Here is a 26,569-nt window from a genome sequence, read left to right on the forward strand (position 1 = left end):
GGAAGGGGCAGCTGTGGGAAGGGGCAGCTGTGGGAAGGAGCAGCAGTGGGAAGGAGCAGCAGTGGGAAGGGGCAGCTGTGGGAAGGGGCAGCAGTGGGAAGGGGCTGCAGTGGGAAGGGGCTGCTGTGGGAAAGGGCAGCTGTGGGAAGGGGCTGCTGTGGGAAAGGGCAGCTGTGGGTAGGGGCAGCTGTGGGAAGGGGCAGCAGTGGAAAGGGCAGCTGTGGGAAGGGCAGCAGTGAGATGGGGCAGCAGTGGGAAGGGGCAGCAGTGGGAAGGGGCAGCAGTGGGTAGGGGCAGCTATGGGAAGGGGCAGCAGTGGGTAGGGAAAACTGTGGGAAGAGGCAGCAGTGGGAAGGGGCAGCAGTGGGAAGGGTCAGCTGTGGGAAGGGGCAGCAGTGGGAAGGGGCAGCTGTGGGAAGGGGCAGCTGTGGGAAGGGGCAGCAGTGGGAAGGGGCAGCTATGGGAAGGGGCAGCTATGGGAAGGGGCAGCTGTGAGAAAAGAAAGCTGTGGGAAGGGGCAGCTGTGGGAAAGGACAGCATTGGGAAGGGGCAGCTGTGGGAAAGGGCAGCAGTGGGAAGGGGCAGCAGTGGGAAGGGGCAGCTATGGGAAGGGGCAGCTGTGAGAAAAGAAAGCTGTGGGAAGGGGCAGCTGTGGGAAAGGGCAGCAGTGGGAAGGAGCAGCTGTGAGAAAAGAAAGCTGTGGGAAGGATTGTCCGCCAGCAGTTGTTCCACTCATATTGTCGCACCCTTTGGCTGTGTGCACACGCTGCGGATTTGGCAGCGCGGATTTTGTAAAATCTGCAGGTGAAACCGCAGGTCCAAATACCTGCGATTTTACCTGCGGATTGCTCTGTGGTTCTGCTCTGTGGTTTTTCATCTCTACAATGGAGCAGATGGCAAACTGCAGGAGAATCCGCAGAAAGAATTGACATGTCAATTCTTTCTGCAGATTGAAAACCGCGGAAAATTCCGCACCGTCTGCATTGTGGTTTTTGATTTCCATAGGGAATCATGGTACTGTACACCTCAGCGAAAACTGCTGCGGGTCCGCAGCAAAATCCGCAGCGTGTGCACACAGCCTTTCTCCTATTATCTACCATCAGACACACGGTGTCCTCGGCCGCAGCGACCCGTCACTCAGCAGCTGACGCGGACAGGGGATCTCCAGGAAGAGAGCAGTAAATGAAAGTGAAACTGGCGTCACACACCCGACACTGCTCACACCCGACACTGCTCACACCCGACACTGCTCACACCCGACACTGCTCACTCACGGGGAAACATCCCCAACAACACCCTATGTGGACACCACCACCATGGGGGACAGCAGCTACCGGTTCCCCCTGTCCGTACAGTGGGACGAGGGCCCCGACCGCCTGCAGCAGCTGAAGAACAAACTCCGGCTGCATTTCCAGAGTAAGAAGAAGTCTAATGGAGGAGAATGTGAGATCCGAGAGGAGGACGGCAGCCGGGGGTATATCCTGATACACTTCAGGGAGGAGGAGGGTAAGTGCCCGGGGTCAGGGAGGAGGAGGAGGAGGGTAAGTGCCTGGGGTCATGGAGGAGGAGGAGGGTATCTGCCCCCATGTCAGGGAGGAGGGTAAGTGCCTGGGGTCAGGGAGGAGGGTAACTGCCCCGGGGCCAGGGAGGAGGAGGAGGGTAAGTGCCCGGGGTCAGGGAAGAGGGTATCTTCCCCCGGGTTAGGGAGGAGGAGGAGGGTAAGTGCCCGGGGTCAGGGAAGAGGGTATCTTCCCCCGGGTTAGGGAGGAGGAGGAGGGTAAGTGCCTGGGGTCATGGAGGAGGAGGAGGGTATCTGCCCCCGGGTCAGGGAGGAGGGTAAGTGCCTGGGGTCAGGGAGGAGGGTAACTGCCCCGAGGTCAGGGAGAAGGAGGAGGGTAAGTGCCCCCGGGTCAGAGAGGAGGAGGAGGGTAAGTGCCCCCGGGTCAGAGAGGAGGGTAACTGCCCCGGGGTCAGGGAGGAGGAGGAGGGTAAGTGCCTGGGGGCAGGGAGGAGAAGGATGGTATGTGCCCCCGGGTAAGGGAGGAAGGTAAGTGCCTGGGGTCAGGGAGAAGGAGGAGGGTAAGTGCCTGGGGGCAGGGAGGAGGAGGGTAAGTGCCTGGGGTCAGGGAGGAGGGTAACTGCCCTGGGGTCAGGGAGAAGGAGGAGGGTAAGTGCCCCCGGGTCAGAGAGGAGGAGGAGGGTAAGTGCCTCGGGATCAGGGAGGAGGGCAAATGCCCGGGGTCAGAGAGGAGGGTAAGTGCCTGGGGTCAGAGAGGAGGAGGAGGGTAACTGCCCCGGGGTCAGGGAGGAGGGTAACTGCCCCGGGGTCAGGGAGGAGGGTAACTGCCCCGGGGTCAGGGAGGAGGGTAACTGCCCCGGGGTCAGGGAGGAGGAGGAGGGTAACTGCCTCGGGGTCAGGGAGGAGGGTAAGTGCCTGGGGTCAGGGAGGAGGGTAACCGCCCCGGGGTCAGAGAGGAGGAGGAGGGTAAGTGCCTGGGGTCAGAGAGGAGGAGGAGGGTAACTGCCCCAGGGTCAGGCAGAAGGAGGGTAAGTGCCCCGGGGTCAGGGAGGAGGAGGGTAAGTGCCCGGGGTCAGGGAGGAGGAGGGTAACTGCCCCGAGGTCAGGGAGGAGGAGGGTAACTGCCCTGAGATCAGGCAGGAGGAGGAGGGTAAGTGCCCGGGGTCAGGCAGGAGGAGGAGGGTAAGTGCCCGGGGTCAGGCAGGAGGAGGAGGGTAAGTGCCCGGGGTCAGGGAAGAGGAGGAGGGTAACTGACCCGGGGTCAGGGAGGAGGAGGAGGGTAAGTGCCTGGGGTCAGAGAGGAGGACGGTAAGTTCCTGGGGAAAGAGGAGGAGGAGGGTAAGTGCCAAGGCTCAGAGAGTAGGAGAGTATATGCTCTGGGTCAAGGATGAAGGATGTATGTACTCAAAGTCAGAAAGGAGGAGGGTATATACCCAGGATCACAGATGAGTAGGACACAGGGTGAGAGATGAGGAGGGTATGTAGCCAGCGTCAGAGATGAAGAGGGTATGTACCCAGGGTCAGGGATGAGGAGGTCAGTGTGTACCCAGGGTCAGGGATTAAAGAGTGTAAGTACTAGGGGTCAGGAATGAGGAGAGTACCCAGCGTCAGGGATGAGGAGGGTATGTACCCAGCGTCAGGGATTAGGAGGGTATGTGCCAAGTGTCAGAGATGAGGAAGAGGATATGTATCCAGTGTCAGGGTTGAGGAGGATGGTGTGTAAACAGGATCAAAGATAAGGATGGTATGTAGGAAGGTCAGGGATTAAGAAGAGGGTTTGTACCCAGGGTCAGTGATAAGAAGGATATGTACCCAGGTTCAGGGATGAGGAGTAGGGTATGTAACCAGGGTCAGAGATGAGGAGTAGGGTATGTACCCAGGGTCAGAGATGAGGAGTAGGGTATGTAACCAGGGTTAGGGATGAGGAGTAGGGTATGTAACCAGGGTTATGGATGAGGAATATGTACCCAGGGTCAGGGATGAGAAGAAGGGTATGTACCCAGGGTCAGGGATGAGGAGTAGGGTGTTATGAATGAGTCACCGTAGGAGGCAAAACAGAAATACTAGCTAAGTCCAGAAAACCAGAGAAGTTTGCAGCTATCGGATTGCAGACCCCTGAACCTATCAACAACAACTAGCAGTAGCCGTGGGGGGTTCCTACGGTGCCCTAGACCCCTCGATCACAGCCGGAGAACTAAATAGCCTAAAGACAGAAAGGGAAATCTAAACTGCCCCAGAGCAGACCCCAAAGCAATAGGCAGCCCCCAACATATAATGACGGTGAAGCAAGATGAAAAAACACTCACACAGATAGAAAGATAGGCTGAGCAAATGATGGGGCCCAAGCTAACTAAATAGGAAAGGATAGAAAAGCTGCTGTCTGCAATCCGCCAAAACCCTATCAAACAAGAGCCAACAGACTGATAGGGAAAAAAGCCCTGAAGACGCTAGGCTTCAAAAAGACTATATCAGTACTCAGGTATTTTCTGAAGACAGAGCAAAAAGGAATTCAGCTCACCCCAGCAGGGAATGGCAGAAATCCAGAAAAACAAGGCAAAACAAATGCAAAAAGCAGAGCAGAAAACTTAGCTTTAGAGGAGCAGGAATCAGACTGGTTTCCTAGAATCCCTCAGAGAGATCACCAGCAAGGCAGAAGGGCGTCGGCTGCCTTATATCCAGTCAGCAATTTCAGTCACCCAGTCATCATCATCCTGCACAGGTGCTTGGTAATCAGCCTCGCTACCTTCCTTCACCAGAAGAGGGAGTTCATCAGACCTCAATGGTGAAGGGGAAAATGAACTCACAACAGTAGGGTATGTACCCATGGTCAGGGATGAGGAGTAGGGTATGTACCCAGGGTCAGGGATGAGGAGTATGTTATGTCCCCAGGGTCAGGGATGAGGAGGGTATGTACCCAGCGTCAGTGATAAGAAGGGTATGTATCCAAGGTCAGGGATGAGGCGTAGGGTATGTACCCAGGTTCAGGGATGAGGAGTAGTGTATGTACCCAGAGTCAGAGATGAGGAGTAGGGTATGTACCCAGAGTCAGAGATGAGGAGGAGGGTATGTAACCATGGTCAGAGATGAGGAGTAGGGTATGTACCCAGGGTCAGTGATGAGGAATAGGGTATGTAACCAGGGTTAGGGATGAGGAGTAGGGTATGTACCCAGAGTCATGGATGAGAAGAAGGGTATGTACCCAGGGTCAGGGATGAGAAGAAGGGTATGTAACCAAAGTCACGGATGAGGAGGGTATGTAACCAAGGTCAGGGATGAGGAGTAGGTTATGTACCCAGGGTCAGGGATGAGTAGGGTATGTACCCAGGGTCAGGGATGAGGAGGGTATGTACCCAGGGTCAGGGATGAGGAGTAGGGTATGTACCGAGGGTCAGGGATGAGGGAGGTTAGAGTTGCTCTATGAAATCATGGTATCCCGAGACATCCCAGGATACGTCTCCTACCTGTAGAGCTGCTCCATGAGACCATAATATCCAGACATTTCCAGGGATATGAGATTTCCTGACTGAGCGCTCTCTTGTGGTGGACCTGCTGTGTGACAGGTCTCTCATATATAACAGATATTGCCTCTGCGGACTTGAGTGCTTGGTGAGATACCCAGATCCATAGTCTGTTATATTGTGTTTGTCCATGAGACGCTTGTCACAAATCAAAATACTTTAAGCCACCCCATTTCTTATCGGGAACACCCACAAAACTGCCTATAAATGTCAATGTAAAATGACGGGGTTCATGTGTCGGAGACTGTTGTCAGAATTGTCCTGGGTCATGTAGTGTCACCTCCTGGCAGTGACATGTCTTGTATGGTAATGCTCCCTCCTCTACCTCCTATAGTTCGGGACAACGTCTTGAGGAAAGAAGACCACAAGCTGAAAATTACAGATGGGAAGACGATAAATTTGAGGGTAAACCTCCCCGCATCATTACCAGACGTAAGTCCACAGTAACAGGGTCTGACTGATCCACATCTGTTCAGTTACAAGCACCACTCAATCACTGACTGTCCTGTTTAGGGACTTAAAGCCTCTTTTGTTTTCCTTTTAGGAAGCACCAAACCCTGGTGTGGACACAGGTAAGGAAGATGGAAATGATTGATTGAAATACTATAACATAATGATATATTGTAATTAACATCATGTAAAATAGTGACATAGAGATCAGAAAAAGGGAACCATCATGGGTACGGCAGAGATGCCTGACTGTTAATAGAGAAGACAAAACTGATATGTGGGCAGCTGATAGGTGTCAGTGGAGTGTTAGGGCCCCGTCACACATAGCGACTCACCAGCGATCCTGACAACGATATCAACTTGTCATGATCGCTGGTGAGTCGCTACATGATCGCTGGTGAGCTGTCAAACAGACAGCTTCACTAGCGATCAGCACCAGCGACGCCGATCGCGCAGCGTCGCTGTGTACATTAGTTACCAGCGCGCTCATGCAGGGAGCTAGTAACTAAGGTACACATCGGGTTTCTAAGCAGCGTGCGTCACTTCGAAACCTAAACCTGATGTGTACCTTGGTTACCAGCTACCTGCATCAGCGCTCTGGTAACTAAGGTACACAGAGGGTTTCTAAGCACAGCGCGCTGCTTAGAAATCCTGCGTTTACCTTAGTTACCAGCTGATCGCTGGTCTCCCGCCCGTCACATGCAGCGATGCGTGCTGGCCAGCGGGAGACCAGCGACCAAAGAAATGTCCAGGGCTTTCCAACAACGATCAGCGATACCGGCAGGGGGGCGGTCGCTGATCGCTGTCACACACAGCGATCTCGCTGGTGAGATCGCTGTTACCTCACAAAACCTGCTAGGGAGATCGCTGTGTGTGACGGGGCCCTTTGTCTTTTTCCAATTAGAAATCGTCCAGACCTGAGTGTGTAAGATAATTGGTCATTTACTGATCCTGCCGTCATGGAGAGAGGATGACGGCTGGACTAGAGGTCCCCACAATCACCTGTCTCCCCCAAAACAAATTATCCGAGTTTAAATAGCAGAAGAGAAAGGCGTGTAAAGTACCGAGTGGTAAGAAGAGCACATATGATGGTCGTAGGCGACCATAAGCATTCTGTTCTCTCTGTCACCAGAGAAGGCAAGCCAGCTAGAAAACACGAATGTTACACACAAGTCTCGGCTTCACAATGCTTCAGCTGAAGAGAGTTCTAGGCCTAGGAACGTAAATCTCACACCTGCAGATATATATATATTAGCGAAAAGACATTATTACAATTATCATAACAATAGGCAACCCCCCAGACCCCCGGCTTCACTGCATGGCATCTAGTCCGTCCATCTGAGCTCCTGATAAGTGTCCGCAGATCCTCCTCATTAGTAATGCTGAGCAGAGGCAGCTGGTGTCTGAACATTAACCCATTTGTGATTTCTCCACACCGACTGGAGCAGATGGCGGGACGCTGGACGTCACCTTGTCCTTGGTCTTGGTAGAGAATGTCCAGGACTCGTGCACGTCTGACATGTTAAACCTCCTGGTGGAGAACCTCAGTTCCAGGAGTCAAGACCAAGACTTCCATGTGGAGATGATTCCCGAGCTCAAAAGTGCTGCCATCACGTTCACCTGTGACATAGGTGAGCTGTATACAGAGGCCATATCCACCCCGTATATACAGGGCACAGATATCCCCATCATATATCGCCCTCCTCTGTGACATAGGTGAGCTGTATACAGAGGCCATATCCACCCCGTATATACAGGGCACAGATATCTCCATTATATATCGCCCTCCTCTGTGACATAGGTGAGCTGTATACAGAGGCCATATCCACCCCGTGTATACAGGGCACAGATATCCCCATCATATATCACCCTCCTCTGTGACATAGGTGAGCTGTATACAGAGGCCATATCCACCCCGTGTATACAGGGCACAGATATCCCCATCATATATCGCCCTCCTCTGTGACATAGGTGAGCTGTATACAGAGGCCATATCCACCCCGTGTATACAGGGCACAGATATCCCCATTATATATCGCCCTCCTCTGTGACATAGGTGAGCTGTATACAGAGGCCATATCCACCCCGTATATACAGGGCACAGATATCCCCATTATATATCACCCTCCTCTGTGACATAGGTGAGCTGTATACAGAGGCCATATCCACCCCGTGTATACAGGGCACAGATATCCCAATTATATATCGCCCTCCTCTGTGACATAGGTGAGCTGTATTCAGAGGCCATATCCACCCCGTGTATACAGGGCACAGATATCCCAATTATATATCACCCTCCTCTGTGACATAGGTGAGCTGTATACAGAGGCCATATCTACCCCGTGTATACAGGGCACAGATATCCCAATTATATATCGCCCTCCTCTGTGACATAGGTGAGCTGTATACAGAGACCATATCCACCCCGTGTATACAGGGCACAGATATCCCCATTATATATCGCCCTCCTCTGTGACATAGGTGAGCTGTATACAGAGGCCATATCTACCCCGTGTATACAGGGCACAGATATCCCCATTATATATCACCCTCCTCTGTGACATAGGTGAGCTGTATACAGAGGCCATATCCACCCCGTGTATACAGGGCACAGATATCCTAATTATATATCGCCCTCCTCTGTGACATAGGTGAGCTGTATACAGAGGCCATATCCACCCCGTATATACAGGGCACAGATATCACCATCATATATCACCCTCCTCTGTGACATAGGTGAGCTGTATACAGAGGCCATATCCACCCCGTATACACAGGGCGCAGATATCCCCATTATATATCACCCTCCTCTGTGACATAGGTGAGCTGTATACAGAGGCCATATCTACCCCGTGTATACAGGGCACAGATATCCCCATCATATATCGCCCTCCTCTGTGACATAGGTGAGCTGTATACAGAGGCCATATCCACCCCGTGTATACAGGGCACAGATATCCTAATTATATATTGCCCTCCTCTGTGACATAGGTGAGCTGTATACAGAGGCCATATCCACTCCGTATATACAGGGCACAGATATCTCCATTATATATCACCCTCCTCTGTGACATAGGTGAGCTGTATACAGAGGCCATATCTACCCCGTGTATACAGGGCACAGATATCCCCATCATATATCGCCCTCCTCTGTGACATAGGTGAGCTGTATACAGAGGCCATATCCACCCCGTGTATACAGGGCACAGATATCCTAATTATATATCGCCCTCCTCTGTGACATAGGTGAGCTGTATACAGAGGCCATATCCACTCCGTATATACAGGGCACAGATATCTCCATCATATATCGCCCTCCTCTGTGACATATGTGAGCTGTATACAGAGGCCATATCCACCCCGTGTATACAGGGCACAGATATCCTAATTATATATCGCCCTCCTCTGTGACATAGGTGAGCTGTATACAGAGGCCATATCCACCCCGTATACACAGGGCACAGATATCCCCATTATATATCGCCCTCCTCTGTGACATAGGTGAGCTGTATACAGAGGCCATATCCACCCCGTGTATACAGGGCACAGATATCCTAATTATATATCGCCCTCCTCTGTGACATAGGTGAGCTGTATACAGAGGCCATATCCACCCCGTGTATACAGGGCACAGATATCCCAATTATATATCGCCCTCCTCTGTGACATAGGTGAGCTGTATTCAGAGGCCATATCCACCCCGTGTATACAGGGCACAGATATCCCAATTATATATCACCCTCCTCTGTGACATAGGTGAGCTGTATACAGAGGCCATATCTACCCCGTGTATACAGGGCACAGATATCCCAATTATATATCGCCCTCCTCTGTGACATAGGTGAGCTGTATACAGAGACCATATCCACCCCGTGTATACAGGGCACAGATATCCCCATTATATATCGCCCTCCTCTGTGACATAGGTGAGCTGTATACAGAGGCCATATCTACCCCGTGTATACAGGGCACAGATATCCCCATTATATATCACCCTCCTCTGTGACATAGGTGAGCTGTATACAGAGGCCATATCCACCCCGTGTATACAGGGCACAGATATCCTAATTATATATCGCCCTCCTCTGTGACATAGGTGAGCTGTATACAGAGGCCATATCCACCCCGTATATACAGGGCACAGATATCACCATCATATATCACCCTCCTCTGTGACATAGGTGAGCTGTATACAGAGGCCATATCCACCCCGTATACAGGGCACAGATATCCCCATTATATATCACCCTCCTCTGTGACATAGGTGAGCTGTATACAGAGGCCATATCTACCCCGTGTATACAGGGCACAGATATCCCCATCATATATCGCCCTCCTCTGTGACATAGGTGAGCTGTATACAGAGGCCATATCCACCCCGTGTATACAGGGCACAGATATCCTAATTATATATTGCCCTCCTCTGTGACATAGGTGAGCTGTATACAGAGGCCATATCCACTCCGTATATACAGGGCACAGATATCTCCATTATATATCACCCTCCTCTGTGACATAGGTGAGCTGTATACAGAGGCCATATCTACCCCGTGTATACAGGGCACAGATATCCCCATCATATATCGCCCTCCTCTGTGACATAGGTGAGCTGTATACAGAGGCCATATCCACCCCGTGTATACAGGGCACAGATATCCTAATTATATATTGCCCTCCTCTGTGACATAGGTGAGCTGTATACAGAGGCCATATCCACTCCGTATATACAGGGCACAGATATCTCCATCATATATCGCCCTCCTCTGTGACATATGTGAGCTGTATACAGAGGCCATATCCACCCCGTGTATACAGGGCACAGATATCCTAATTATATATCGCCCTCCTCTGTGACATAGGTGAGCTGTATACAGAGGCCATATCCACCCCGTATACACAGGGCACAGATATCCCCATTATATATCGCCCTCCTCTGTGACATAGGTGAGCTGTATACAGAGGCCATATCCACCCCGTGTATACAGGGCACAGATATCCTAATTATATATCGCCCTCCTCTGTGACATAGGTGAGCTGTATACAGAGGCCATATCCACCCCGTGTATACAGGGCACAGATATCCCAATTATATATCACCCTCCTCTGTGACATAGGTGAGCTGTATACAGAGGCCATATCCACCCCGTGTATACAGGGCACAGATATCCCAATTATATATCACCCTCCTCTGTGACATAGGTGAGCTGTATACAGAGGCCATATCCACCCCGTGTATACAGGGCACAGATATCCCCATCATATATCACCCTCCTCTGTGACATAGGTGAGCTGTATACAGAGGCCATATCCACCCCGTGTATACAGGGCACAGATATCCTAATTATATATCGCCCTCCTCTGTGACATAGGTGAGCTGTATACAGAGGCCATATCCACCCCGTATACACAGGGCACAGATATCCCCATTATATATCGCCCTCCTCTGTGACATAGGTGAGCTGTATACAGAGGCCATATCCACCCCGTGTATACAGGGCACAGATATCCTAATTATATATCGCCCTCCTCTGTGACATAGGTGAGCTGTATACAGAGGCCATATCCACCCCGTGTATACAGGGCACAGATATCCCAATTATATATCACCCTCCTCTGTGACATAGGTGAGCTGTATACAGAGGCCATATCCACCCCGTGTATACAGGGCACAGATATCCCCATCATATATCACCCTCCTCTGTGACATAGGTGAGCTGTATACAGAGGCCATATCCACCCCGTATATACAGGCCACAGATATCCCCATCATATATCACCCTCCTCTGTGACATAGGTGAGCTGTATACAGAGGCCATATCCACCCCGTGTATACAGGGCACAGATATCCCAATTATATATCGCCCTCCTCTGTGACATAGGTGAGCTGTATTCAGAGGCCATATCCACCCAGTGTATACAGGGCACAGATATCCCCATTATATATCGCCCTCCTCTGTGACATAGGTGAGCTGTATACAGAGGCCATAGCCACCCCGTGTATACAGGGCACAGATATCCCAATTATATATCACCCTCCTCTGTGACATAGGTGAGCTGTATACAGAGGCCATATCTACCCCGTGTATACAGGGCACAGATATCCCAATTATATATCGCCCTCCTCTGTGACATAGGTGAGCTGTATACAGAGACCATATCCACCCCGTGTATACAGGGCACAGATATCCCCATTATATATCGCCCTCCTCTGTGACATAGGTGAGCTGTATACAGAGGCCATATCTACCCCGTGTATACAGGGCACAGATATCCCAATTATATATCGCCCTCCTCTGTGACATAGGTGAGCTGTATACAGAGGCCATATCCACCCCGTATATACAGGGCACAGATATCTGTGTTCCAGTTCAGTTAAGTTTGATGGTCGCCGAGCATGGACAGCCCGCTTCAAATCATCCCACAGATGTTCAATGATATTCAGGTCTGGGGACTGGGATGGCCATTCCAGAACATTGTAATTGTTCCTCTGCATGAATGCCTGAGTAGATTTGGAGCGGTGTTTTGGATCATTGTCTTGCTGAAATATCCATCCCCTGCGTAACTTCAACTTCGTCACTGATTCTTGCACATTATTGTCAAGAATCTGCTGATACTGAGTTGAATCCATGCGACCCTCAACTTTAACAAGATTCCCGGTGCCGGCATTGGCCACACAGCCCCAAAGCATGATGGAACCTCCACCAAATTTTACTGTGGGTAGCAAGTGTTTTTCTTGGAATGCTGTGTTTTTTAGCCTCCATGCATAACGCCTTTTTGTATGACCAAACAACTCAATCTTTGTTTCATCAGACCACAGGACCTTCTTCCAAAATGTAACTGGCTTGTCCCAATGTGCTTTTGCAGACCTCAGGCGACTCTGTGGCGTGCTTGCAGAAACGGCTTCTTTCGCATCATTCTCCCATACAGCTTCTCCTTGTGCAAAGTGCACTGTATTGTTGACCGATGCACAGTGACTCCATCTGCAGCAAGATGATGCTGCCGGTCTTTGGAGGTGGTCTGTGGATTGTCCTTGACTGTTCTCACCATTCTTCTTCTCTGCCTTTCTGATATTTTTCTAGGCCTGCCACTTCTGGGCTTAACAAGAACTGTACCTGTGTTCTTCCATTTCCTTACTATGTTCCTCACAGCGGAAACTGACAGGTTAAATCTCTGAGACAACTTTTTGTATCCTTCCCCTGAAAAGCTATGTTGAATAATCTTTGTTTTCAGATCATTTGAGAGTTGTTTTGAGGAGCCCATGATGCCACTCTTCATAGGAGAATCAGATAGGAGAACTACTTGCAAGTGGCCACCTTAAATACCTTTTCTCATGATTTGATACACCTGGCTATGAAGTTCAAAGCTCAATGAGGTTACAAAACCAATTTAGTGTTTCAGGAAGTCAGTAAAAAGTAGTTAGGAGTGTTCAAATCAAGAAAATGATAAGGGTGCCCATACTTTTGCACCGGTCAAATTTTGTTTAAATGCAGATTGCACATTTTCTGTTAGTACAATAAACCTCATTTGAATCCAGAAATATAACTGAGTCCATCAGTTATTGGATATATGAAACTGAAATAGCTGTTGCAAAAACCAAAATTGTTATAAAGAATAAAGGTTAACATTAATAGGGGTGCCCAAACTTTAACATATGACTGTATATCACCGTCCTCTGTGACATAGGTGAGCTGTATATAGAGGCCATATCCACCCCTTATATACAGGGCACCGATATCTCCACCACATGACGTGAGTTGTTGGCTTCCACCTCTGCCCTCTTCTTGCAGTGGCGTCCGCTCCATCTCTGGAGGACGTGCCCCGGTTGTGGTCGTTCCTTTTAGTCTCCACACATCATATAGTTTTGCTCTTCTTTTGCAGATATTCACCGCTTCATGAAGAGTTTCTCCACAAGTCTCCGAGTGACACAACTGAAGCTAAAGGCAAAGCTTCTAGAGGAGACCACCACTGTTAGGGTGGAGAACCTGCCCCCCAACACCTCCGAGCAGTCCCTCTCATTCTTCTTTGAGAGCCCCAGACTTGGAGGAGTAAAAGTGCAGGAGACGGTGATGTTCCCGGAGGAGGGCGCTGCGCTAATGAAGTTCACTGATACTGATGGTAGGAATGTGGTGGGCACATGGTGAGACGGGATGCTGAGGGGAGACGGACCACCTATAATCCTCCTGAGTAAAGTGTTCTCCAATATGGAGACTTTGGTGGTGGAATCGGCTGTACATGGGATGTCCGAGGCTTATAGAATGGAGTATAGAGAGATAAAGATATGGATTCGGCAGGGACCTAGTAAATATAGTAATAATGGATATATTTCCATGGCGCCAACATATTCAGTGGCGCTGTACAATAAGCAGGGGCATGTACATACAATAGAGACAATAGTGAGGGTCCTGATCTCAGCATGGCAGCCCTTGTCAGAGCCATAATGGCGGCCATATTGCTGATAACCCTGATTTCCCTGCAGCAGATACAATATATGGTTGAATATGGGGCGGCCATACATCTACATATGATAGATCGCAGCCCGCCCCAGGAGGGGATGGATTCATGTGACGCCATGGTGCTGAGACCCGTTTTGTTTTTTGCTCTCCAGCTGTGAAGATGATAATAAAGAAGCAGCTGGTGTTTAATAAGACGGCCATCAGCGTGTATCGCTACTACCCGTCATTACGTTTACATCTCTATGGGGCAAGTCAGCCTGACGTCCCCATGCCGCCCCCTAAGCAGTTCAGCATCAGCCCATACATACTGGAGCTCATCCTCGGCAACGAGCAAACCAAAGTCAGCATAGAAGCCAAGATGGCCAAGAAATACTGCGAGATGAAGTGGCCGAGTCCTGACTGCCTGAACCCCATTGTAACCATAGTGATATCCAATACCCCGTCTGCCAGGACTATGGCGAAGGTGGTCCGCTCATGGACTGAGGAGGTCTCCACCGAATTTTCACTTTTCATCTCAAGATATAAAGTCATAGACTGTAAAATTAACCCATCGGCGTGGGAGGACCTCAAGGATCAGATCTCCACTGCTGCCTATGATGGGGTATTGATCAAACCCAACCCTGAAGTCGAGAAGATCTTCCTGGCAGGCGCAATGAAGGACGTCATTAAGATCGAGCAGACCTTCCGGAAACTGGTGGAGGAAACCAACAGAAAGGTGGAGAGGAGCAGTAAAGTGATGACCATGACAGAATCCATGTCTGCTGCTCTCTACCATATCATACGTAGCAGTGGTCTAGAGAGCAAGATACTGGCCGATGTCCCAGAGCTAAAGATGGAGTACGACCCATCTACACACAATGTCAGGCTCACTGGACTGCGAGATGAAGTTCTCCAAGCCAAGTGTGAGATAATGGGCGCTAGACAGCAGCTGAAATCCAAATACATCCAGCTGGACCCGTACGTCCACCAGTTCGTGATGTTAGCTAACGACGCGGTCTCGAGTCTCCTCTTTGGACATCACAAAATAAATGCACTCATTGAAATGGAAGAAAACTCGATCCAACTGACCGGACACTCCAAAAAAGACATGATGGACGCAGAGGAGCAAATTAACCGAGAACTGATATGTCAGCGAATTCCAGTTATGGCCAAGGAGATCCTTGAAAGTCCGGAGTGGAGAAGTCTTCAGTCAAATCTTCATGAGTCCTTCAATTCTGAGACATGCACAGTCCTGATCCAGGAGTTCCCCCCCGGAGCGGAGAACGATGTGGTGCTCGCAGGGATGTCCACCAATGTACAACTCTGCTACGAGCAGATAAAAGGCTTTGTGAACACTCATACGGTGATGGAGGTGACGGTTCCCATCCGCTCCACAATCATGTTACAATTCGTGGAAGAAGAGATGAGGCAGACGTGGCAGAAGATTACGACCAAGGTGAAAGTTGTGAAGAATGAGAACAGTGTGTCCCTGTTGGGTCCGAAGGTCCAGGCTGAGGATGCCGCCGCTCAGGTCCGCAGTCTTCTGTCCACGATGTATTGCGACTCCCTCCGCATCAATAAACCAGGGGCTAAAAAATTCTGTGAGAGCCATGAGGAAGTTCACGCCACTACAGCAAAGACCAAGTTCCATTGTATGATCCGCTTAGAGCGGAGCGGAGATAACAGACTGGATGAAGGCCAATATGAGGTGAAGCTCCAAAGTGGGGTGACCATCGCAGTGTACAAGGACAACCTGTGTCGGCACAACGTTGACGTCATCGTTAATGCCGCTAATGAAGATCTGCAGCACAGCGGGGGTCTGGCCGGGGCCTTGCTTAAAGCAGCAGGACCCAAACTCCAAGACGATTGTAATCTTATCATCAAGAGTGAGGGAAAGTTGGCTCCTGGGGATTCAGTAATTACCGACGCTGGAAAGCTGCCATGCAAGCAAGTGATCCATACAGTTGGACCCCGGTGGGATCCTCAGTCCCATGTGAGATGTGAGAGACTTTTGTGCAGAGCAATCACCACTAGCTTAGAATTGGCCGCAGAGAACGGCCACAGCTCCATAGCCATCCCGGCCGTCAGTTCTGGAATCTTTGGGTTCCCTTTACAAGAGTGTGCTCGAAATATACTGGATGCCATCATGGATTATGTGGAGAAGGGCAGCGCGACCTGTTTACAGCGGATACACCTCGTCGATATCAACGTCCAAACTGCTAATGTATTTTCTGAGCTTCTAAAATCCAGATTTGGAGACGAAAAGGTAATTGTGGCCGCAGCATCAAGCGGACCCCCGACTCCCATCAGACAAGTAAAAAGTGCGAAGCCACAAGTCACAGCAAGCAGAGATGTGGATGAAGTGTGGACCCCTGAGGGGCTGATCATCAGGCTTGTGCAAAAGAAAATACAAGACGCCACAGTAAGTACCTGGCCTTATAAACGGGCATAGCTGTAGGGTGCCCAGGGGGACGGACCCTCGAGACCTGGAGCCACAGGGGGCCCAAATGTCCCTCAGCCTCATAGTAGTTTAAGTGGCATCTAGTAGGCGGGGGGCTCAGGAAAGAATTTATATTGAAGCCTCTAAGGTGAGAAATGTTCCCATCTCTGACGGACTGCAATTATAATGATCTGTAGCAGACACACAGCATGACCACTAGATGTCAATAGCTGATGTCACAGCTCACCTCCTCCCCCTCCATGAACAAATATCTCTGCACAGAGCATGCTCACAACACTCTCCTTTATAGACTATATCACAGCTCACCTCCTCCCCCTCCCTAGATCACAGAGCAAACGCACAACATACTCCTATAGAAGTATAGATTTGATACAAAGTAAATATTGATCCCGGCGCTTGCTCCAACTTCAAAGGGCAATGCTGAAAGCTGTAAGAGGCGATATACACCCCGGGTGGGGTAACTGATTCACATAGAGCCTGTGCGTTGCATGGGGTATGCGCCATCACTGTTATCACTGAGCCGAGGTGTCAGTGGCAGTTTCCACCATCTATGACAGAAAACCTGCGAGGACGCTGAAAGCGATAACTAGTGATAGTATGAGCTCGTAGGATTAGTGCGCTGTACATGTGATATTTCAGCATAAAATATATATACATGTTCCGAGACGTAGAGGATTACAAACAGGCGAAGAAAACCCAACGGGCCATAAATAGTCCTGCAATCCAGAGAACGCCAATCAGGTGATATATATACACGTGCATCCATGTAGAGGAGTACAAAACCGATCTGTTATGTATTTGTCTGTAGCGAGTTGCACAACACTCGATCGCTTTTCACTATATATATATATATATATATACACACACACCTCTAGGGGACAATAGTATATGTGTTGCAGTCTGGCTGCTGGACGGGTCCTGGAGGGGAGATATGTATCGTCAGTGTTCTTAGCTTTGGTGATGTGATCTCGGAAGCATGCTCCAGCACATATAGTGCTGAGCGAGTTATTGGGGCATTCCAGGGCCGGGTTTTACGAGCAGTCGTAAGAGATGGGTGGGAATGACTGCTCGCATATCCGCACCCCAGGGCCGTGGTTTGGCAGATAAAATGGAGACCGAGCGTCTCCTTCTGGGTCTGGAGATGTGTGGATCTCCTGTGTGTTGGTCTGTGCTAGGACCTTAAGAACCGGACACCATCCTGAGCGGGCGGACCCGCTATATGTTGTATGGACTTTGTACTTTCACTCTGAGCGGTTTCTGCAGTGTTAATAAACCTGTCCGGACATTTCAGCAATACCGCTTCCGGTGCCGACCTCAACCGCAGCCGTGTGACTACAAACCTCTACAATTGGTGCTAGAAGCATGGGCACGAATCCCAAGGGGCAGTGTGACTGCCGCAGAGATACCGCATGCCCTGGGTGAAAGTGACTGCAGGAGCAAAAGCCGACAACATGGAGGAGATGATAAAGCAACTGGTGCAGGCTAATCTCCAGCAGCAACAGCTATGGCAGCAGCAGCACCGGCAGCAGTGGCAGCACCGGCAGCAGATGGAGCTCCTAGGCGAGGCGATCCATGGCGGAGCAACCGCCCTAGCCCCATATCCAGGTGATGACTCTCACGTGAGGAAGACGGTAAGAAGAGCCATACAAGAGATGACCCCGGGTGATGACGTAGAGGCGTTTCTGACGGTTCTCGAGAGGGTGGCAGAACAGGAGAAATTGCTTCCGGAGCAGCGGGCGGAGGTTGTGGTGCCATATTTAACATGCAAAGAGCAGATAGCCTCTTATGATCTGGCCTTGCAGGATGCAAAAGAGTGCGCTAAGTTGAAGACTGAGATCTTGGCACGCTTAGGAGTGACTCTGACTGTCAGATCGCCATTGGGTCTATCGCCGTGAAAAACCTCCCAGGTCCCAAATGTTTGACCTTCTACACCTGGTCCAAAAAACAGTTGCGACCTGAATCCGCCTCCCCAGCACAGATGATAGAGAAGGTCGTCATGGGCAGGTTCATACACTCCTTTCCCAGGCCGGTGGAATCCTGGATTGCCCAGGGGGATCCCCATAATGTCGATGACCTAGTGAGCCTGGTGGAGAGGTACCAGGCAGTCAAGAGCTCCTTGGGGAAGCAAGGGGTCATAGCATCCCCATACTGGGGTTTCCAAAAGAGGGGGGGACGTACACAAGCCCAGGAGGCAAAGGCCCCGTCCAATAGTGTAATTTGTTGGAGGTGACATAGCTGCCCGTTGCCCCTTGACCATCGAGACAATGGACTGCAGCCCAGGACGGCGCTGCTCCTATTTTGCATATCCCGCTTTCAGTCCCTCAACCACACGAGGGGCCACAGGCATACCCCGTGACAGTAAACGGGGTGCAAGTGACTGGCCTGCTGGACTCCGGGAGTTTGGTAACCCTAGTGAGGGCCGCAATTTCCCACCAGCTAATTCCTGACAACATGGTGGGCGTCCGCTGTATCCATAGCAACGCTAAGGACTATCCTGAGGTCATAAACACAAACTGTGGCAGCGAGTCCCGTGAGGTCAAGGACCTATTGGACCCTATTATAATGGGGTGGGACTTTGTGTTATTTTGGGACTTGCAGGGGAAAGGGAGTACGTCTGATTGCCCGGACAACAGCCAGGTTGCTCCCAAAGAAACCTTGTGGCAGGCTGCGGATGACAGGTTTCCATTTTGTGTGCTGGCTGGTGATGAGGATGAGGCAGCATCTACAGAGGTCAGCATCCCTGAGCTGGAGGTGTCCGGGAAACTTACGCAGGGATTTAACTCTAAAGGGGCATTTGATAACGAGGTCAACCAGCTGGACGCCCCGCTCCGCCAGTTTTGCCTTGGTTGCTTGTGCAGTGTGAGCGGAGGTGTTGATTCCAGCTTGCCGCGCCGTTTGGCCTTCAGAGCTGCCTTCAATTGGTCCATAAGTTCCATGTAAGACCTTGCATTGATGGTGGGACCCTTCTGAAGGTCGTCCACCAGCAGCACGCCCTCCTTATCCCAGGACACAGACGCCATCATGCTAGTGGCTGATTTCTGCCCCTTCAACCTCTGTGGACGAGGAGAACCTCTGTGCCTCCACTCTTTTGACGGCTCCTTGGTTTCAGGGTCATACAAATAAATCCAGGTCTCGTGCACAGTGACCAGTCGATCCAGGAAGTTCTTATCAGTCTGGGAATGCTGACAGATGGACGGGGAAGTTTTCACTGGCATGCTTTTCTGATCTGTTGTCATACATTTGGGGAGCCACGCTGCAGATCGCTTCTTCATGTCCAAATGTTCACGGATGATTACACAAACACGCTCACGGGAAGTCCCCATGATGTCCGCTGTCGCTTTAGCTGAAACTCGCCGATTCTCCAGTATGAGGCTGTGCACGGCATCGACGATCTCCGGAACAACCACCACTCTCGGCCGTCCAGGACGCTCCTCACCGCTGGGGCTGGAGTGGCCCGTTTTAAAATTTGGCTACCCAGTGCCCAACTGTAGAATATGAAGGGCGCTGATCCCCAATGTCTGCGACTTGTCACCATGGATAGCCTTTGCGGAGTTTCCTCCTCTGCTCTCATGTGCTGGGAATATCGCAGTAGACTCTGCCATTTTGTTTTCCCGCCTGCGTAGGACACTGCTGCCATAAGCTAACAACACAACCTTGTGAAAACGTATATCAGACACACAAGGCTTTCATGTGATGTGACATTCCTCACCAAAGAAACAAGATCACAAAGCCCAAGACTGATCAGCGGCCCCTCGCACATCACCTGATTGGCGTTCTCTGGATTGCAGGTGTATTTATGGCGCCTGTCGCATTTTCTTTGCCTGTTTGTAATCCTCTACGTCTCAGAAAATGTATATATATTTTATGCTGAAATATCACGTACCATTGTACAGCGCACTAATCATATATCGCTCGCTCATACTATCACTAGTTATCGCTTTCAGCGTCCTCGCAGGTTTTCTGTCATAGATGGTGGAAACTGCCACTGACACCTCAGCTCAGTGATAACAGCGATAGTATATACCCATGTAGCGTAGAGGCTCATATCATCTTGTGCTCTATGTGAAGTATATATTTGAGGTCATAGCTCACCTCCTCCCACTCCCTGCACTGATCACCAATCATGCCCACAAAACTCTCCCATAGACGTATATAGGTGATGTCGTAGCTCACCTCCTCTCACTCCCTGCACTGATCACCAATCATGCCCACAATACTCTCCCATAGACGTATATAGGTGATGTCGTAGCTCACCTCCTCCCACTCCCTGCACTGATCACAGATCATGCCCACAACATTCTCCCATAGACGTATATAGGTGATGTTGTAGCTCACCTCCTCCCACTCCCTGCGATCACAGAGTATGCCCACAACACTCTCCCATAGACGTATATAGGTGATGTCGTAGCTCACCTCCTCCCACTCCCTGCACTGATCACAGAACATGCCCACAACACTCTCCCATAGACGTATATAGGTGATGACGTAGCTCACCTCCTCCCACTCCCTGCGCTGATCACAGAGCATGCCCATAACACTCTCCCGTAGACTTATATAGGTGATGTCGTAGCTCACCTCCTCCCACTCCCTGCACTGATCACAGATCATGCCCACAACACTCTCCCGTAGACATATACAGGTGATGTCGTAGCTCACCTCCTTCCACTCCCTGCACTGATCACCAATCATGCCCACAACACTCTCCCATAGACGTATATAGGTGATGTTGTAGCTCACCTCCTCCCACTCCCTGCACTGATCACAGAGTATGCCCACAACACTCTCCCATAGACGTATATAGGTGATGTTGTAGCTCACCTCCTCCCACTCCCTGCACTGATCACAGAGTATGCCCACAACACTCTCCCATAGACGTATATAGGTGATGTCGTACCTCACCTCCTCCCACTCTCTGCACTGATCACAGAACATGCCCACAACACTCTCCCATAGACGTATATAGGTGATGTCGTAGCTCACCTCCTCCCACTCCCTGCACTGATCACAGAACATGCCCACAACACTCTCCCATAGACATATATAGGTGATGTCATAGCTCACCTCCTCCCACTCCCTGCACTGATCACAGAGCATGCCCATAACACTCTCCCATAGACGTATGTAGGTGATGTTGTAGCTCACCTCCTCCCACTTCCTGCACTGATCACAGAGCATGCCCACAACACTCTCCCATAGACGTATATAGGTGATGTCGTAGCTCACCTCCTCCCACTCCCTGCACTGATCACAGCATGCCCACAACACTCTCCCGTAGACATATATAGGTGATGTCATAGCTCACCACCTCCCACTCCCTGCACTGATCACAGAGCATGCCCACAACACTCTCCCATAGACGTATATAGGTGATGTTGTAGCTCACCTCCTCCCACTCCCTGCACTGATCACAGAACATGCCCACAACACTCTCCCATAGACGTATATAGGTGATGTCGTACCTCACCTCCCACTCCCTGCACTGATCACAGAACATGCCCACAACACTCCCATAGACGTATATAGGTGATGTCGTACCTCACCTCCTCCCACTCCCTGCACTGATCACAGAACATGCCCACAACACTCTCCCATAGACATATATACGTGATGTTGTAGCTCACCTCCTCCCACTCCCTGCACTGATCACAGAGTATGCCCATAACACTCTCCCATAGACGTATATAGGTGATGTTGTAGCTCACCTCCTCCCACTTCCTGCACTGATCACAGAGCATGCCCACAACACTCTCCCATAGACGTATATAGGTGATGTCGTAGCTCACCTCCTCCCACTCCCTGCACTGATCACAGCATGCCCACAACACTCTCCCGTAGACATATATAGGTGATGTCATAGCTCACCACCTCCCACTCCCTGCACTGATCACAGAGCATGCCCACAACACTCTCCCATAGACGTATATAGGTGATGTTGTAGCTCACCTCCTCCCACTCCCTGCACTGATCACAGAACATGCCCACAACACTCTCCCATAGACATATATAGGTGATGTTGTAGCTCACCTCCTCCCACTCCCTTCACTGATCACAGTGCATGCCCACAACACTCTCCCATAGACGTATATAGGTGATGTCGTAGCTCACCTCCTCCCACTCCCTTCACTGATCACAGTGCATGCCCACAACACTCTCCCATAGACATATATAGGTGATGTCGTAGCTCACCTCCTCCCACTTCCTGCACTGATCACAGAGCATGCCCACAACACTCTCCCATAGACGTATATAGGTGATGTCGTAGCTCACCTCCTCCCACTCCCTTCACTGATCACAGTGCATGCCCACAACACTCTCCCATAGACGTATATAGGTGATGTCGTAGCTCACCTCCTCCCACTCCCTGCACTGATCACAGAGCATGCCCACAACACTCTCCCATACACGTATATAGGTGATGTCGTAGCTCACCTCCTCCCACTCCCTTCACTGATCACAGTGCATGCCCACAACACTCTCCCATAGACGTATATAGGTGATGTCGTAGCTCACCTCCTCCCACTTCCTGCACTGATCACAGAGCATGCCCACAACACTCTCCCATAGACGTATATAGGTGATGTCGTAGCTCACCTCCTCCCACTCCCTTCACTGATCACAGTGCATGCCCACAACACTCTCCCATAGACGTATATAGGTGATGTCGTAGCTCACCTACTCCCACTCCCTGCACTGATCACAGAGCATGCCCACAACACTCTCCCATAGATGTATATAGGTGATGTCGTAGCTCACCTCCTCCCACTCCCTTCACTGATCACAGTGCATGCCCACAACACTCTCCCATAGACGTATATAGGTGATGTCGTAGCTCACCTCCTCCCACTCCCTGCACTGATCACAGAGCATGCCCACAACACTCTCCCATAGATGTCAGTGAAGGTCTGCACTTCTGACTACGCCCATGTGACTGATGTGAATCTTGTTAAAAGAAGAGAAGTCCAGAAAATCTACAATTGAGGAGAGGAAACTCCGTTCTGCATAACAGATTGTGTGGTGTCACGATGTGACAGGTGATGCGTTCTGTGACCTGCTGCCACCACGTGGCGGACGTGTGAGCGTGGGCTTCGGTGGACACACAACTCTATAGGCTCCTCCAGTTAGCAGCGGTTGTAGGACGTCCACATAAGCTGTGCTGTGCCGGGTGGGGGGCGCTCACCTCCGGGAATGGAGGGCTAGCCGCGCAGGTGTGACTCTCCAGTTACTAATGAAGTATATAAATGTCGGAGACAGGAATGCCCCTTTAAGGGACCTGGAGAACCGCTGCCCAGAAGTGTAGCGTGGCGCTTTCCTCCATCCCGTGGTGGTTTTCGTGGTGCGTTCCTCACTGTGTCTCTCCACTTTGCAGACAGACGTGATAGTGAACAGTGTGGCCGGCGATCTGGATCTCACGAAGGGTGAAGTCGCCAAATCCATATACCGCCGTGCTGGTGCCGGTCTGCAGCAGATCCTGGCCGACACCACCACGGGGACTCCGGTGTCCGAAGGGACGGTCATCGCCACCCATGGCTGCAGCCTCAGCTGTAAGAACGTCCTTCATGCTGTGACTCCGCGGTGGGACAATGGACGAGGATCCGCGGAGACGGTAATCCAGCTGCTCTCCCACATGCCAGCGGGAAAGCGTTATGATCCGTCCCAGGACCGAGGCTCAGTGTCCATCACTTTCTAATCCTTGTACCAGGTGTTGCGGGGAGTTATCCAGCACTGCTTGACATGGACAAACCAGCAGCAGATGAAGTCCCTGTCCATCCCGGCCCTAGGAACCGGAAATCTGGCCTTCCCCAAGGATTTCGTAGCTACTGTGATGCTCGATGAAATTTCCCAGTTCAGCTCCAAAAATAAACCACAAAATCTCAAGGAAGTGGAAATTGTTCTTCACCCAAAAGACAAAGACACGATCCAGGTAATTCCTCTAGGAGATCATATTGGGACAATTCATGTCATAGTGGGGATCTAGCAACCACTAATGCACTGTCTGCAGCCCCGGTAAGGTCCCCAGTAACACTCACAGTAAGGCCCCCGGTCACACTCACAGTAAGGCCGCCGGTAACACTCACAGTAAGGCCCCCGGTAACTCTCACAGTAAGGCCCCCGGTCACACTCACAGTAAGGCCGCCGGTAACACTCACAGTAAGGCCCCCGGTAACACTCACAGTAAGGCCCCCGGTCACACTCACAGTAAGGCCGCCGGTAACACTCACAGTAAGGCCCCCGGTAACTCTCACAGTAAGGCCCCCGGTAACTCTCACAGTAAGGCCCCCGGTAACTCTCACAGTAAGGCCCCGGTAACACTCACAGTAAGGCCCCCGGTAACACTCACAGTAAGGCCCCCGGTAACACTCACAGTAAGGCCCCCGGTAACACTCACAGTAAGGCCCCCGGTAACACTCACAGTAAGGTCCCCGGTAACACTCACAGTAAGGTCCCCGGTAACACTCACAGTAAGGCCCCCGGTCACACTCACAGTAAGGCCGCCGGTAACACTCACAGTAAGGCCCCCGGTAACACTCACAGTAAGGCCCCCGGTCACACTCACAGTAAGGCCGCCGGTAACACTCACAGTAAGGCCCCCGGTAACTCTCACAGTAAGGCCCCCGGTAACTCTCACAGTAAGGCCCCCGGTAACTCTCACAGTAAGTCCCCGGTAACACTCACAGTAAGGCCCCCGGTAACACTCACAGTAAGGCCCCCGGTAACACTCACAGTAAGGCCCCCGGTAACTCTCACAGTAAGGCTCCCGGTAACACTCACAGTAAGTCCCCGGTAACACTCACAGTAAGGCCCCCGGTAACACTCACAGTAAGGCCCCCGGTAACACTCACAGTAAGGCCCCCGGTAACACTCACAGTAAGGCCCCCGGTAACACTCACAGTAAGGCCCCCGGTAACACTCACAGTAAGGCCCCCGGTAACACTCACAGTAAGGCCCCCGGTAACACTCACAGTAAGGCTCCCAGTAACACTCACAGTAAGGCCCCCAGGAACACTCACAGTAAGGCCCCCGGTAACACAGTAAGGTCCCCGGTAACACTCACAGTAAGGCCCCCGGTAACACAGTAAGTCCCCGGTAACACTCACAGTAAGGCCCCCGGTAACACTCACAGTAAGGCCCCCGGTAACACTCACAGTAAGGCCCCCGGTAACACTCACAGTAAGGCCCCCGGTAACACTCACAGTAAGGCCCCGGTAACACTCACAGTAAGGCCTCCGGTAACACTCACAGTAAGGCCCCCGATAACACAGTAAGGCCCCCGGTAACACTCACAGTAAGGCCCCCGGTAACACTCACAGTAAGGCCCCCGATAGCAGTCACAGTAAGGCTCCCGCACTCACAGTAAGGCTCCCAGTAACACTCACAGTAAGGCCCCCGATAGCAGTCACAGTAAGGCTCCTTCACTCACAGTAAGGTCCCCGGTAACACTCACAGTAAGGTCCCCAGTAACACTCACAGTAAGGCCCCCCGGTAACACTCACAGTAAGGCCTCCGGTAACACTCACAGTAAGGCCCCCGGTAACACTCACAGTAAGGCCCCCGGTAACACTCACAGTAAGGCCTCCGGTAACACTCACAGTAAGGCCCCCGGTAACACTCACAGTAAGGCCTCTGGTAACACTCACAGAAAGGCCCCCGGTAACACTCACAGTAAGGCCTCCGGTAACACTCACAGTAAGGCCTCCGGTAACACTCACAGTAAGGCCCCCGGTAACACTCACAGTAAGGCCTCTGGTAACACTCACACTAAGGCCCCCGGTAACACTCACAGTAAGGCCTCCGGTAACACTCACAGTAAGGCCTCCGGTAACAATCACAGTAAGACCCCCGGTAACACTCACAGTAAGGCCCCCGTAGCAGTCACAGTAAGGTCCCCAGTAACACTCACAGTAAGGCTCCCGGTAACACTCACAGTAAGGTCCCCAGTAACACTCACAGTAAGGTCCCCGGTAACACTCACAGTAAGGCCCCCGATAGCAGTCACAGTAAGGCCCCCGGTAACACTCACAGTAAGGCCCCTGGTAACACTCACAGTAAGGCCCCCGGTAACACTCACAGTAAGGCCCCCGGTAACACTCACAGTAAGGCCCCCGGTAACACTCACAGTAAGGCCCCCGGTAACACTCACAGTAAGGCCCCCGGTAACACTCACAGTAAGGCCCCCGGTAACACTCACAGT

At 51.2% G+C, this 26,569-nt stretch overlaps 1 protein-coding gene across 3 annotated transcripts in view; it reads left to right on the top strand.

Moving 5' to 3' along the window:
• Positions 1-1,115: 1,115 nt before the first annotated feature.
• Positions 1,116-26,569, top strand: part of LOC141054986 (protein mono-ADP-ribosyltransferase PARP14-like) — a 73,229-nt gene continuing 47,775 nt past the window's right edge. The window contains exons 1-8 of one of the 3 annotated variants that reach the window (XM_073551911.1): positions 1,120-1,506; positions 5,372-5,469; positions 5,582-5,609; positions 6,936-7,118; positions 13,366-13,602; positions 14,093-16,341; positions 23,747-23,983; positions 24,080-24,301. In XM_073551911.1, the coding sequence (XP_073408012.1) occupies positions 1,317-1,506; positions 5,372-5,469; positions 5,582-5,609; positions 6,936-7,118; positions 13,366-13,602; positions 14,093-16,341; positions 23,747-23,983; positions 24,080-24,301 (3,444 nt within the window). In that variant the 5' untranslated portion in view covers positions 1,120-1,316. Of the gene's footprint in view, positions 1,507-5,371; positions 5,470-5,581; positions 5,610-6,935; positions 7,119-13,365; positions 13,603-14,092; positions 16,342-23,746; positions 23,984-24,079; positions 24,302-26,569 lie in introns of all 3 variants that reach the window. The other 2 variants (XM_073551912.1, XM_073551913.1) reach the window with 2 other exon arrangements.

Source organism: Dendrobates tinctorius, unplaced genomic scaffold (genome assembly GCF_039654945.1).
Source record: "Dendrobates tinctorius isolate UK_male_01 unplaced genomic scaffold, ASM3965494v1 ptg000182l, whole genome shotgun sequence".
Lineage (NCBI taxonomy): Eukaryota > Metazoa > Chordata > Amphibia > Anura > Dendrobatidae > Dendrobates > Dendrobates tinctorius.